Consider the following 14900-nt stretch of genomic DNA (forward strand, 5'->3'; position numbering starts at 1 on the left):
GAGCTAGCATGTGCAGGTGTGTGTGTGAGTGTGCAGGTGTGTGTGTGCAGGGAGCCCGCATGTGCAGGTGTGTGTGTGCAGGGGAGCCCGCATGTGCAGGTCAGTGTGCAGGGGAGCCCGTATGTGCAGGCGTGTGTGTGTGAGTGTGCAGGTGTGTGTGAGTGTGCAGGGGAGCCTGTACGTGCAGGTGTGTGTGAGTGCAGGGGAGCCTGCACGTGCAGGGGTGTGTGTGAGAGTGTGCAGGTGTATGTGTGTGAGTGTGCAGGGGAGCCCGCATGTGCACGTGTGTGTGAGTGTGTGCGGGTGCATGTGAGAGAGTGTGCAGGTGAGCAGGCGGTGCTCCCACTGTGCACAGGTCTACAAGCAGAAGGTGAAACACCTGCTGTATGAGCATCAGAACAACTTGACGGAGGTGAAGGCCGAGGGCACCATGGTCATGAAGCTGGCGCAGAAGGAACACCGCACACAGGAGGGCGCACTGCGCAAGGACATGCGGGCGCTGAAGGTGGAGCTCAAGGAGCAGGAGCTGACCAACGAGGTGGTGGTGAAGAACCTGCGGCTGGTAGGTGTGAGGGTCCCCGGTGCCTGACTGGCCGCTGGGAACTGTGAACTCCTGATTATTCAACACAACTGGGGATTCATATTTTGTTAGAAGTTCCCTGCATTTTGGCAATTAATTAAAATATTAAAAAAAAAAAAGCAGGCAGCCAGACAAATCCCATTTGGGAGCCAAGTACAGAATCGTGTCTTAGACTTGAACAACAAATTGACTTCCCAAGAGGAAAGCCAGCTCAGGGTCCGTCTCCACGTGCTGCTGACACCTGGCTCTTCTCCCAAGGAGTCTGTCGGGCGTTTAGAAATACACACAACCATTAAAGTGTCCAGCATGCTAGCCCCTGTGTGGCCGTGGCAGTTCTCATGCAAGCTGGGCTCATGAGCACCTGGCTGACTTTTTGGTCCTTTCTGGGGGAGGCTGGGGGAGGTTCCAGGTGGAGGTTGAAATTCATGTGCTGAGTGCCCATAAGGTGCCAGGCCCTGTTCTGATCTCTGGGGACATACGGGGAATAGAACTGACGGAATGACTGCCCACGTGTGTTTGATGGTCCAGGAAGGAGACAGAAGACAGAATAGGGTGTTGAATACATCTAGCATACCCATAGGCGGGAATGCCGCGGGAAGGGCAAAGCAGGGAAGACGGTGCTGGGGATCGAGGCGGGGCTTGCATTTTTCCACAAGGAGTTCTGGGAATGCCTCACTGAGAAGGAGACATTTGGGCAAAGGTTAGAAGGATGGGTTGCTGAGCCAGGCTTGGGGAGACCAGGTCTCAAGAAGGGAGAGGGGATGGGCCAGTGTGAAGGCCCAGAGGAAAAGGGGGCAAGGAGGCCGGGGAGATGGGTCAGGGCTCGTCGGCATCAAAAGCCACAGTGAGGCTTAGCCTTTGACCCGGGCTGAGCTGGGGGACCTTTGGAGGATTTGGGCAGAGGGAAGATGTGTCCAACTTTGGTTTTCTAAGGCCCTTTCCTGGCTGCGGGTTGAGAAGACTTTGTCAGCACATTTGCCTCATGCCTGGAGGCAAGCCAGCCTCCACGGAATCTGGAAAAAATTCAGTAACGGTGCAGGCTTTGCAGCCTTGGTCTACAAGAATTGTCTGGTCTTTGCTGACCCAAGTACAGCCTGGGCTGGTTTCCAGTGAATTTAGTGACGTGAGGCTGTCTGCTTACCTGAGGCCTGGATTTGGAATAGTTACCTGGTCAGTTCCCCTTTGTGCAAAAATATTCCTCTAAAAAATAATCTCAATTTTTTATTCAAAATGTTTATCTATAACTGTCAGAATAATTTTTAATACTGCTCTAAGCCACCACTGGAGCAGGTTAGCAGGCATCTGGAGAGAACCCGCAGCTCTGTGTAGACATGGCCAGTGGTCTCCAGCCTGTGGGCAGACTGAGCCAAGGGCCAAGCACGGTTAGTGTTTGGAACATGTGTTCACCTTCTCTCGAGCTCCGAGGTGACTTTGGCTGAGGGAATTGATTCATGAAACATGGAAGTTACCAAAACCACGTTACTCCGAGCATGGTGCATGAGCTTGGCCATGACGGGAACCCAGCACCCATCAGAAACAGCGCAGGGTTTACTGAGCTGGATTTTTCATACGACTGAGGAGCCAGGCCAGCCCCAGGGAGAGGCTTCTGTGTGTGTCTGTCACCTGGTAACGGCCGGCTTCTCTGCCTTTGCAGAAGCACACGGAGGAGATCACCAAGATGCGGAACGACTTCGAGAAGCAGGTGCGAGGTCAGTTTCTAATGTGCACACTGTGTGAGATGGTGACAGGGCCCCTCCCGTCGGAAGGTCATTTACCTTCAGGGCTTGTTAGCCCAGGGCACAGAAACCAGGTTGAAGCGGCCCAGACACGCCAGGAGAAGATGTGATAGTTTCCAAGGCTGACGGACGGCTCAGAATCCCAGAACATCTTATTTCCACACAAGCTGGGAGGCTGTGATTGCCACCTCCTTCCCCACTTCTGGTACAAATCGGCAGATAGAAGCAGTGGCAGTTTTGAGTCTCGTGGGCAGTATTCCTAGAATAGTCTTTTCCACGGCTGCTGGCCTGAGGAGCCTCCCGTTTGAGGAGTCTGTCTGGTTTACTGATGCAGCTCGTCGTCCGGCAGGCTGACCACAGGATCAGCTGACACTCAGTTGGTGGGAACCCTAATGCCGGGAGCCATGCCTGCTCCAGGCAAAGGAAGGCCGACCGTGGTGTGTGTGTGCTGAATGCGTCAGCTGTGAGCTTGGGTGCACAGCCCTCGTGCTGGTGGCTGTTCTTGGGCCATGTCTGTCAGTTCTGTCTCTTCCTGTAGCCGTTGGGCCCCCTGTTCCTCCGTGTGCTTCTGCCTTTCAGAAATTGAGGCCAAGTATGATAAAAAGATGAAGATGCTTAGGGAGGAGCTTGACCTGCGGAGAAAGACCGAGATCCATGAAGTGGAGGAGAGGAAGAACAGCCAGATCAACATGCTGATGCAGCGGCATGAGGAAGCCTTTACGGACATCAAGAACTACTACAATGACATCACCCTCAACAACCTGGCCCTCATCAACTCCCTCAAGGTGCCGCTCAAGGGCTGGCCAGACCAGGCATCCAGACGCTAGCCCCCAGCCCGTCGGGCCCCACACCCCTACTTAGACAAATACCTGTTGTCCTTGATGGGACTTCATCGGTCACATGACCTCTGCACCCTTACAGCTGGAAACAGCACATAGTACACAGTGCAGGGGGCTAATGGAACAGGGGCACCTGCCGGGCAGAAGCTTGCGCAGAGCTGCGGTGGGAGCCGCAGGGCGGCCCCACGGGCGGCGGTGTCATCAGGCAGGGGCTGGGAGTGACTGTCCCCGCCGCGGGGAGCGCCCCCCGGTCCTGAGCACAGTGTGACCTCTGTTGGTGTGGAGGCGGCATTCCTAGAAAATTCAGAATAAGTTCAGATAGTGCAGCATTCCCCTGTGTGGATACATAAAACGGGTCTGGGACTTCAGGACTGTCCTTTGTGGGCGGGAGGGCCCGCGGCCCTCACCCCTGAAGACCACAGCCCCCTCAGCTCTGCCCGCTGAACCCCGTGCACACCTGTCCTGGTGCTGACAGGAGCAGATGGAGGACATGCGCAAGAAGGAGGACCACCTGGAGAAGGAGATGATGGAGGTGTCCGTGCAGAACAAGCGCTTGGCAGACCCCCTCCAGAAGGCTCGCGACGACATGAACGAGATGCAGAAGAAGCTCAGCAACTACGAGAGGGACAAGCAGATCCTGCTTGTGAGTTTCCTCCTCAGTTCCCCTCCCTCGCACTTTCTCCTGGGCTCCGGACAGGAGAACATCAGCAGGATGTCTCCTGAGACCCAGAGCAGGGTTTGGCCTTCTGGGCAGGAACGGGGTCTCTCCTTTCTTTGACTGGTGTCCTCCATGGATGGGATGTGCAGTTGGTGCCTGTTCTGGGAGACATTCCCCACCCCCAGCTGTTGTCGGGGCACAGCTGCCTGTGTCTTTGAGCCAGTTCTTCCTCCCTCCTCCCTCCTCCCTCCTCCTCCCTCCTCCTCCCTCCCTCCCTCCCTCCTTCCTTCCTTCCTTCCTTCTTTCCCTCCCTTCCTCCCTCCCTCCCTCCCTATTTCTTTCCCTCCCTCCCTCCCATTCTTCCCTCCTTTCTTTCCTTCTTTAGCAATCTACACCCAGTGTGGGGCTCGAACTCATGGCCCTGACATTAAGAGTCACCAGGCGCCCTTGAGCCAGCTCCTTGTGATGATTATTTTTGGGCTTGCCTGTGTTCTGTGGATGCCTGATCCTGAATACTTTTTGTGTCCTACCCTTGTTTTCTCTACAGTGCACAAAAGCACGTTTGAAGGTCACCGAGAAGGAGCTGAAGGGCCTGCAGTGGGAACACGAGGTGCTTGAGCAGCGGTTCCTCAAGGTGAGCAGATGCCAGGCTGGTCCTGCCGAGAGCAGGGAGGGCCTCTTCTTGTTGCCCTGGCTCTGCGACCAGTTCTGGGAGTTGTCGAAGCTGTGGCTGGAGTCCTGCTGCCCGCTCCTCATCCTACACGGCTTGATGAGGCAATGGGGAGAAAGCTGCAGCACATTCTGTTGTGGAAGGCCCAGGGTCTCACCGAGAGCAGGTGCCCTGGTGGAGACAGTCGCTCCCAGTCCTCTTTCCCACAGGCTCACCTGTGAGATACATGCAGGGCACCTGGCCCCTTGTGTCTGGGCTCCTTTTCTTCTGTATACACGTCTCTCAGTCCTGGGGGGTTAGGCGCGCCTTGGAAGGAAGTCATGGGGTGCTGTCTGTAGTGAACGTGCGAGGGCCCTCCTGCCGCTCAGCGGGGTCCCCACCAGTGGTAGGTGGTGGCAGCTCCCTGAGTTCTTGCAGACTGCTTCCTGTGTGTCCTCGTGACCGTGTGGCCTGAAGGCTGTTCATGCAGCCAGCTCCCCCGGACGGATGGCGCTGCTGTAGTCCACTGCTGTTGCAAACATGCAGCCACGGTCATCCTTTCAAGTTTGTCTTTTCTTTAAAAGATTTTATTTATCTATTTATTTATTTATTTGACAGAGAGACACAGCGAGAGAGGGAACACAAGCAGGGGGAGCGGGGGAGGGAGAAGCAGGCTTCCCGCGGAGCAGGGAGCCCGATGCGGGGCTCGATCCCAGGACCCTGGGATCATGACCTGCGCCGAAGGCAGACGCTTAACTGACTGAGCCACCAGGCGCCCACACAGGCGCCCCGAGTGTTTACTTTTTATACTTCCGCAAGGTCTTGCTTTTTTACGATGCACAGTGAAAAGTAAAGGAATTGGAAGCTGAAAAAGAACACCTTTATTTATAATAGGCAGTTGGCTGCAGAGTTGTTCTCTAGATCTGCTATTTGTGGGGCACGCTGACCTGTGGGGTTCTGGGATCTGGGGCTGGCCGAGGGCGTGGATCCCTAGGAGCCGCCCTTCCCCAAACACTGCTCGCTGGAGTTTGATGCCTTTGATCCCACGTAGGGGTGATCAGGGATGTGTCTTTCCTGATCGTCCTGCCCAAACCCTGGGCCCCAGCCCCTCTGTGGTGCCTCTCCAGCTCTAAGCGGGGTACCCTGTTGCTTCCTGAAACAGCTTAGTAGAGGTGGGTCCAGCTAGTGTTTCCTCCTGCCTTCCACAGTGTAGACGGCTGCATGCCTTTAATTCCATCACAGAGAGTGGGCGTGCAGGCAGTGTAGACAGCACACAGACCCACCCACCCGTGGGGGGACCCAGGTGCAAGGGGTTCACTCTGCAGAAGAGGTATGTTCTGGTCCAGGGGCAGAGGTGGGAGGCGGCTTCTCCCCAGCGAGATGCCCCCAGGGCAGGTGGCCTCTTTGTCCCCCACAGCCTGTCCCTTGCAGGTGCAGCAGGAGCGGGACGAGCTGTACAGGAAGTTTACTGCGGCCATCCTGGAGGTGCAGCAGAAGGTGGGTTTCAAGAACCTGGTTCTGGAGCGGAAGCTGCAGGCGCTGAGTGCTTCTGTGGAGAAGAAGGAGGTGCAGTTCAATGAGGTGCTGGCGGCCTCCAACCTGGACCCCGCGGCGCTGACCCTTGTGTCCCGCAAACTGGAGGTGGGTCCCAGGCTGCAGCCTCCCGTTCTTCTCCCCTAGCAGGTGTCCGGGGCTCGGGTTGGGGCCGCGTGTTTGACGCGTGTGTGTCCAGCCTCCGTCACTCCAGTGGAGACCTTCTGGTAACACTGGGGAGGGGCCGTCATGGGTTTCCTGTGGCCGGAGCACAGATGGGGCTTTCAGACGTCTGCTCACAGCCTCCCCAGGCTCTCTGTTGCTCGGTGTTTCCCCAGTCCCCTCCTTAACCTCTTGGCACCTTCTGGCCCTGAGCCCACTGCCCATCCAGTGCTCAGGCTGGGTTTAGCTTAGCCTGTCAGGCCCCGGGTCTCTCAAGCTGCTCTCAAAACTCGGGGCCTGCACTCCTCAGACGTCTGGTGACAAACCTAGAGATAGGCCTGGGGGACAGCCGGGCCCATGAGCTCGTAGCCAAGGCCACGGCCACAGTCCGCCGGGGATGCGAGGATGTCCTTGATGTAGGCTGTGGGCAGTCAGGACGGGGACATACAGGGCTGTGTGGCGGGCGCTGGGGCAGGCTTCCCAGAGGGAGTTAAGGTCTGAGCAGAGGCTAGAGCATTTGTCCAGTCGTGAGTTCACGGTTCTGTGTGGTGGTCCTCTCTGGGGGGGCTGTCTTGGGCACAGGGGAGAGCATTAAACAAGACAGATGAGGCCTGGGCGCCCACGGACAGGAATCAGAACAGCGATCACCAGGCAGAAGCCTGCCAGCACCTGGCAGGTCATCTCCTGCCTGGAGCTGAGCCTTGTGTCTGTTCCCTGGGCCTCGCTAGGACGTGTCACAGAAAGAACGGACAAGGGGTCTTTGTTGCTGCTGGGAAGTGGTTGTGCTGGGATCCTGGCCACCTGGCTGACCTGCAGCCTTCAGGCCTGAGGCGGCCCCAGGTGCAGGGCCCTTGGGGGTCTGCACGTCTCCATAGGGAGGCCCAGGGAGGGGCGGCCAGCTTGTCCCAGAGACAGATCCTTCCAGGCTGGAGGGTGCCTCCTCTGCTCTTCCTTCACAGAGAAACTGAGTCAGGGGCTTAAGGAGGCTTCACTGTACAGGTAGGTGTGTGTGTGTGTGTTTAAGATTTTATTTATTTATTTGACAGAGATAGAGATAGTGAGAAAGAGAGCACAAGCAGGGGGAGCTGCAGGCAGAGGGAGAGGGCGAAGCAGGCTTCCCGCTGAGCAGGGAGCCCGATGCGGGGCTCAACCCCAGGACCCTGGGATCATGACCTGAGCCGAAGGCGGACGCGTAACGACTGAGCCACCCAGGCGCCCCGTGCAAATACACAGACAGCATTTTTCAGGTGATTTGTCAACATGCAGTAACCCCGTCTGCTCACATGGCACCCAGGCTCGGAGGAGTAACTGTGTCGGGTCACCTAATCTTTTCTTAAAGCCCTTTCGGGGTGCCTGAGTGGCTCAGTTGATTACAGGCCTGTCTGACTCGTGGTTTCTGCCCAGGTCCCGATCTCAGACCCGTGAGATTGAGCCCTGTGTCGGGCTCTGCGCTCAGTGTGGAGTCTGCTTGAGATTCTGTCTCTCCCTCGCCCTCTTCCCCTCCCCCGCTCTTAGGCACACGTTCTCTCTCTCTCTCTTTCAAATAAATCTTAAAAAAACCCCAAAACACCGTAGGCTGGCTTGCTGCCCGCCTGGCCTTGACCTGAGGCTTGCAGCTCCCGACAGGCGGTTGGACACGTGCGAGCGCCTTGCTGCTTGGGTGTTGGGGGGCATGCAAGGCTGGGGGGAGGAGGGCAGAGCCGGCTGGATGGGAGTGGTTCCGAAGCGTGTTGGGTGTGCCTGAGTTTGAGGCTGGTGGGAACCATGGAAGGTTCTGGGTGGGGTGGACTGGATCAGACAGAGCCCCCGGGAAGGCAGGAGGTGAGCTGGCCCTGATGCGGGATGAAGGACTTGTTGCTGATGGAAGAGGGCTGAGGAGTCCAAGGAGACATGGTGCCCATTCCCGGCTGAGACCAGATGTTGCTCCTGGGCAGTCGCGAGTCCCGGCTCGGCGGGCGGCAGGGCCTGTGGGGCCAGAGTCACCTGGGACAGGCCCTCGGGGCCTCGTGTGGGCTGGCAGCACTGTGGACCGGGGCCTGGGGGCCCGTCTCTATCCCTGTATCCTTGTACCTACTTGTGAACTCTGCCAGGCAGGGAGTGAGGGCACTCTTGGAAACGGGAGAGCTTTCCCGCCTCTGCTGTTGGGAAGGGCGCCTGGTCTCGGAGCTGGGTGAGGCTGTTGCCAGCAATCATGACAAGGGGATAAAATCAGTCCCATCCGTAGTGGTCGCTGCAGCTGTGTCCATGGGCCAGGGCCTTTCCTGGTCAATTCCCTGGCTTGCCTAGAGGAGCCCTCCTAGGAGGCAGGTGGGGGCTCAAGGGCCCTTCCCTGGACCGTTGGTGGCCTGGCTTCTCTAAACTCTTGTCCTCACTTCCCACCATCTAGACGGTTTCCTTCCAGAGAGGCTCATCCTGTTTTTCCCTTTCTCCTTTGAAGACCTTTCCGTGCTAGCTGGCTGCTCCCTGTGTGGACGTCTACGCTGATGGAGCCCGGCTGCTATTCCCTGGATGTCTGAGGTCTCCTGCTGGAGCTTCCAGACCCCCACCAACCCCTGTCTCCTTCAGCCCAAAGACAGGCTCAAACTCACATCCACCTTTCTCTCCTTAGGATGTTCTAGAATCAAAGAACAACACTATCAAGGACTTGCAGTATGAGCTGGCCCGGGTCTGCAAGGTACCAGGAGCCCCCCTGCCCCTCTCTCAGGGCCCCACCTTATCTACACCTTGGAGGTAGACACAGCCTGAGGCTGTCTGTGCCGTCTCAGGTCACTGTGTGTGGCCTGGGCCACATCCCCACAACTCTGGCCACTGTCCTGGTGTCCCTTACAGGGACTGCCCAGGGGATATCTGGTAAATGAGGGCAGTTTGTTTGTCCAGCACACACTGTTCCTGTCTCCCATCTGACCCTTGCTCTCGGTGACGTGGCCTCTGGGGTGATTGGATGGGCTTCCTTTGCTTCCTCCACGCAGGGGACAGTTACAAGTCTAACTTTCTCTCCCTCCTTTGTAAGTCTGATGAAAGCTGCACACCCTATCCACACCAAAACCACGCATCAGCATGGAAGCCTCCTGCAGCCGGGGAGGGGCAGTGGGCGCCTTGAGCCTGCTGTTGTCTGCCCCGTGTACCCAAGAGGCCTGGGCCCTCTCCCCAGTGGTCCCGCTTCCATGGCTGAGCCCACAGCTATCTGGGCTTTGCCTGTGGGGAATACAGACATAGTGCTGCCTCCAGATACATTTACCTCGAGCAGCCACCCCACGAGTATGACTCAGATAAGCCTGTAAATATGCAGGGTGGAGGTTGCTTTGTGGTTCTGTGTGCCCTGGGTGTGGAACCCCAGGAGGGAGGGAGTGCCTGTCATTGGCGCTGGGTTCCATGGTGACCAGATCTCGCTGGGCCTCTCCTTGGCCCTGCCCCCCCGGGCCCTTCCCTTAGATGCTGCGCATCCCCTGATATTTACACGCACAACATTAGGGCCATTTACTGTGTGCACTTCTGGGGGAATGTCCATATTTTGTACCTGATTGTCAGGAGGTCTGTCCCCCAGAGAAGGGTGAGAGCCAGGCCCCAGGCCCCAAGTTCTCTCTGGAGCTTGGCCATAGTTCACCCTTGAAATCTCAGTTCCAAGCTCCAGCAACCCTTTTCTTAATGATGGTGAGGATAATGAGCCCTTTTGGGCTGGTTCTGAGTCAGGCCAGGCTCCAAGCTTTTCACATGCATCAGCTCTTCAAACCCTTACAACCATCTGATGCAATTCACTCTTTAAAAAATAGCCGTTTCCCAGAGTGGGGAATAGGAACCATGCCTCCCGTTGGCCCCAGCAGCACTGTTGCCCAGACCTTAGCCATCCTGGGGTGGGGGGCAGGAGATACCATCAGACAAAGCAGGGAGGCTCAGTGAGGCCGAGCACGTACACGTGCAAGGTCATGTCCGGGAAGTCAAGAATGACCAGTTTGATTGACGAATGCCTGACAAGGAACCAGGAGCGTGCTCACACCACAGTTCTGCTGAGTCTGTATCTTCTGCCTTAGTTTCCCCATCTTTGAAATAGGAACAACGGCAGCATCTCCCATTGTGAATTACTTGAGTTCATGTACATAGAAGTGTTTATGACCCAGGTGTGGTATACTGTGAGCCACTGGTTAAGGTCAGCTTTACGGTTTTCCACTGTCACCCTCCCGCGTCCTCCAGAGCTGAGGGGGCCTGGGCTAGAGTCAGCCTCGGTGTGGCCTCGCCCCCTCCCCTGATGCCGCTCTGACCCTACAGGCCCACAGTGACCTGCTGCGCACCTATGAGGCGAAGCTCCTGGCCTTTGGGATCCCTCTGGACAACGTGGGCTTCAAGCCTCTGGAGACGGCTGTGATCGGGCAGACGCTGGGCCAGGGCCCCGCGGGACTCGTGGGCACCCCGACGTAGTGCTTGCCCAGGACTGCTCCCTGGATGACCTTCCCTTTCACCAAGGACAGGAACTGTTTTTTTTTTTAGATTTGGATCATCTACAAATAAAGGTTTTCTACATTTGCTATGTGTCCTGTTGCCTTGCTGTGTGGAAGAGAGGCACCTCCCGGGCCCACGGTGCCCTGACCACTTCCTTCCCTGCTGTCCGTCCGGTCTGTGCATACCCCTGCCCTCCCTCCCACCTCGGGGCCAGGGCAGCACCAGCTGAGCCCAGGGACGGCAGCAGCCTTACAGATACCGACACCGACTTTACTGAGGCCTGAGACTCAACGGCTACTGGAGGTGGAGGGCCAGAATCTCCCACAGGGAGATGCCCTGCTGCCCTCTCTTGGGGTGTCTCAGGGAGCCGTGGGGATGGGATCAGTGCTCACAGGCCCGCAGCTGGCCAGAGGTGATGGCCCGGCCACTAGCTCCCTCGATACGTGGTGTAGGACCATGGGCTCAGCAGCAGGGGCACGTGGAACCGGTGGGTCTCGTCAGTGATGGTGAAAACAACCTGAGAAGCAGAGAAGGCACCGGAAGAGAGTGAGGGGCTCGTATGCAGCACGCAAGCAGCCCAGACTGTGGGCCAGGGGCAGAGTTAAGCGGGGCCAGCTGGGGCTTGTGGAAAGCTGGAAACCTGGCCAGGGCTGCGATGCGGCTGAATCCTCTCTGGAGAGAGTCATCGACTTGAGGAACCCAAAAGATCCACCTTGAACAGGGTCAGGTGAGCGCCTTTGTCCACAGGGGCTGAGTCACTTTGGGCCCTGCCCCCCACAGCCTCACCCAGGGACAGGGCAGGGACGGGTGTGTTGTGGTAAAGTCCCTGGACACCTTTTTTCTGGGAGCTCAAAGCCGTGGACTCACTGCTACCGCCCTGGGAGAGGTGGGGGGGGGGTAGGACCAGCCTGCCCACTGCAGGGACCTGGGTGAGTCGCGGGCCTCCACCGTGGGCCCTCACCTCCACGTATGGGTAGAAGCTCTCCTGCCCCCTCTTCTTCCAGTAGCCCTCGGTGTCAAAGGACAGCTTGTAGGTGCCTGCCTTCATCGGGCCTGGTGGCAGGAGCCCTGGGCAGCGGCCGTCCGAGTCGGTGTAGCTGGGGAGAGTGGAGGGAGGGGTTGGTGAGGACTCGCCCCTGCTTGGTCCTCCGGGGTCTGCATGGCCAGGGGCCTCAGACTCCCCCACAGCAGGTCTAGGGCCTGGGGTCCCGGAGGAGCTCAGGGACACCACTGCACTGTCTTTGTAGACAGAACTCCCAATACAGAGAAGCAGAAAAGTAAAAAAAACACAAAAAAACCAAACCTATTTTATGAGCAACAATCCCTTTATATTGGCATATATTTTTCCAGATTTTCTCTACACATAACTGCTTATTTGTAAACTTAGGAAAATACTCTAAAATGGATTATACTGTACATACTGTTTGATAACTTGTACTTTTCATTTACTACACTGCGTGTGGCTTTCTAGCCAGTAACTGTACCCACTCCCCCATCTGCATGGTGGCCAGTGTGCCCTGCACGGAGTGTCCGAATGGAGGGCCTGTCGCTTTGCTCACCGATTTATGCCCCCTCCCCGGTCACCCCTGGAGAGCCCTGGCATCGTTCCCACCAGCTGTGATTCAAGTTTCTGTCCTGTACCCACAGTTTATGGGGGGTTGGGAATGGGTCTATGTGACCCTCCAGGGGACTCCATGGATTCTTTCAGGACCAGAGCAGGCCACTCAGATGGGACCTGGACCCCCAGCCTTGGTGAAGGGCGGGGGATGAGCTCCATGCCCTCCGGCCCCGAACCTTTGGGGCCCAGCCGCCCACTCCCACCACCAGAGGGAGCCTGCCTCCTTGGAGAGGCTCACAGGGCAGCTACCAGGCGGTGCCTGAACCTGGGGCCAGGGCCCCAGTCCTGCTGAGGGGCCCAGCCGCCAGGCGAGGCATGGGATCCCAGCTTTTACTTACCTCTTGCTGTCTCAGTCTCCCCATCTATAAAAGGGGTAATTATGGGGCCTGCCCACAGGCTGTAGTGAGAAGAAGAAGAGAAGTAATGTGCTCAGCTGCCTGGCACAAAGTTACCTATTAATCACGGTGACCATGAGGCCCTTGGGTTACACCTTAGCCTTAGCCAGCCCTGCCCTCAGGGAGAGGCACTGGGGCTGTGAGGCTGAGGGGACCACACCACAGCCGTCAGCACTCACTGGCTGGCTGGCTGCGTTCTTCTCCTTGCCCCCTGGCTTTGGGGAGGTGGTCTGGACTCACCTCCCGCCCAGACCTCAAGCCTACCTTTTCCTCAGCTCTGTCCACTGCCGGACATGGTCCTCAAACCTAGACAGACAGAGGCAGAGGCCCTGGGCCGGAAGCCCCGAGGCAGTGTCCAGCACGTGTGTGGTCAGCGGGCTGCTGGTCGGCTCCATGCCTCTGCCCTGCGCCCCAAGAGAGGAACAGAATGAGCACGTGGGGCCCAGCCTCGTGTCCACACTGGCCCTAGAGCTGGACCCTGGGGGGCGGGGTGGCTAGGAGCTGCTGAGTCAGCCGCGGAGGCTGTGGGGTTAACACACTGAAAGATGGTTGATCAACAATGCCCGCCAGCCCCCCACTCCGCCACACCAACTCCTACCGGGCCCCCTCCCCTCCGTCCGGACACTGAAGGGCATCTCCGCGCGGAGGGCCCCCACTCCAGCCACTCCGTGCCGGCTGCGGGTTGCCGGACCCGGGGTGCTCGTTCTCCCGGAGTCCAGCCCTCTGTCCCCTGGCTCAGGGGTCACCTGGGACCTTAGCCCTGGCCCTGCTGACGAGCCGGAACCAGCTCGGGGCCTACCCCCTACCTCCGAGGAGCCCAGGTGTCGCTGGAGCGCCCGCAGTCTCGGAGCGGCCCGCATCAGTCTCCCCCAGAACGGGAGCTGGTCCCGGGGTGCAGGCGCCTCCCCGAGCCCGCCCTTGCCCGGACCCTGGCCCCTCCCAGGGCCCAAGAGCCACGTGTCCGACCAGACCCAGGTTGGGGGGCGCGTCCCTCTGGCGGGGAGGGCAGCTCCACTCGGGGTCCACCTGGGGTGTCCCAGGGGCTTCGCTGCAGGGCTGGGGGTGGGGGGCGACAGGGGCGCACAGACCTGCGGGGGCCGCGGAGGCTCCGCCCAGGACCGGAAGTGGAGTTGAGGGCACCTGCGGGAGGTGGGGTGTGGGGCGGGGGCGGGTCCGGGGCGGGGCTGGGTCCTTTCCGGGGGTCGGTGGGGCTCCGGGCAGGGCTGGACGGGTTGGGGTCCAGGCGGGTCGGGACCGCGGGCGCAGGGCCGGGAGGTCGGGGACGCGCGTGAGCCGGACACCGCTCCGGGAGTCCCAGAACTACGTTTTGTTTTTTGTTTGTTTTTCCCCTTCGACGGGGCAGTAAGGATTTTGATGGAAGCCCCTCAAGAGGGGGCAGAAAAGTTTTGCGGTACTGACTGCCCCGAGAGACCACGTGGTGGTGCCTCAGTTTCCTCTTCTGTAAAATCAGGGCAGTAAGGACTCCCGAGGTTGAGAAGCTCTCTGAGCTGTCGCTCTGGTGGCGCTGCCCCCCTCCCCTTCCCGGCCCCCACCCCTAAGCAGGCTCTGCACACTGACGGGTTCGGGCCTGGGCTGCGCGGTAGGGAGAAAAGGGACAGCTGAGTATTAAAATTATATATATAACATTTTATGCAAGGTAAGTAAAGATTAGGGCACCCTATTATATTTAAAATCTGGAAAGGTCTACACGACCAGTTGGTCGACTGCTGTGTTGCTCTGGATATGGGAGCTGTTTTCTTCCTGTCAAAGTGCATTTTCTAATTACTGGAGAGTGAGCCCCGACTAGGTGTAGGTTAGGCATCAGACCCCTCCGAGGCAGGGAAGGAGACCCTCCTAGCAAAGGGTGGGAGTGTGCTGGTTACACCTATTTGAGACTTAAACACACGTGACGTTTGGGCCAGATTATGTTTATAGGAGATAACCCCAAACAGATGCTCACACCTGTTTTTGCAAACACCCATGGGTACAATAGACAAGAAACAACCAGACTGTCTCCACTGGGGACAATTAAATAAACAAGCCCTGTTACGGACCAGCATGTTCTGCAGTCCATTGAAAAGAATGAGGCCCATTTGTGTGCAAAATGAACAGTCTCCGGGGTGGTGACTGGTGGCGAGGCATAAATGGGTGTGGCAAGGTGGCGGCGTCTGTAGTTAGCTCGAGTGTGTATATCGCTTCCACTACATTAAAAAGATTCGTTCATTTAATCCTCACGACAGCTTCGTGATGTCAGTGGTATTATCCCCATTTTACAGAGGAGGCACAGAGAGGCTCT

The 14900-nt window shown here is 57.9% G+C and overlaps 2 protein-coding genes across 7 annotated transcripts in view; one reads left to right on the top strand and one right to left on the bottom strand.

The window, feature by feature from the left end:
• The window catches only part of GAS8 (growth arrest specific 8), a 57499-nt gene extending 46825 nt beyond the window's left edge, over positions 1-10674 (top strand). For all 5 annotated transcript variants that reach the window (XM_021705639.2, XM_021705637.1, XM_021705636.1 and 2 more), the window contains 8 exons: positions 356-562; positions 2235-2289; positions 2896-3101; positions 3631-3798; positions 4361-4447; positions 5894-6103; positions 8766-8831; positions 10421-10674. In XM_021705639.2, coding sequence (XP_021561314.1) covers positions 356-562; positions 2235-2289; positions 2896-3101; positions 3631-3798; positions 4361-4447; positions 5894-6103; positions 8766-8831; positions 10421-10570 — 1149 coding nt within the window. In that variant the 3' untranslated portion in view covers positions 10571-10674. The remainder of the gene's footprint in view (positions 1-355; positions 563-2234; positions 2290-2895; positions 3102-3630; positions 3799-4360; positions 4448-5893; positions 6104-8765; positions 8832-10420) is intronic.
• On the bottom strand, positions 5498-13691 carry LOC110594174 (5-hydroxyisourate hydrolase-like). Of its 2 annotated transcripts, XM_021705642.2 has the most exons (5): positions 13411-13507; positions 12869-13008; positions 11553-11688; positions 10984-11108; positions 5498-6011 (listed from the first exon to the last, which is right to left on the bottom strand). In XM_021705642.2, the coding sequence occupies exons 1-4, from the start codon at positions 13462-13464 to the stop codon at positions 11019-11021; spliced, it is 420 nt and encodes a 139-aa protein (XP_021561317.1). In that variant the 5' UTR covers positions 13465-13507; the 3' UTR covers positions 5498-6011; positions 10984-11018. The 2 variants fall into 2 exon arrangements, with proteins under 2 accessions (XP_021561317.1, XP_021561318.1); XM_021705643.1 differs by lacking the exon at positions 5498-6011 and having other exon boundaries at positions 10846-11108; positions 13411-13691.
• Between the last annotated feature and the right edge of the window lie 1209 nt (positions 13692-14900).

Source organism: Neomonachus schauinslandi, chromosome 16 (genome assembly GCF_002201575.2).
Source record: "Neomonachus schauinslandi chromosome 16, ASM220157v2, whole genome shotgun sequence".
NCBI lineage: Eukaryota > Metazoa > Chordata > Mammalia > Carnivora > Phocidae > Neomonachus > Neomonachus schauinslandi.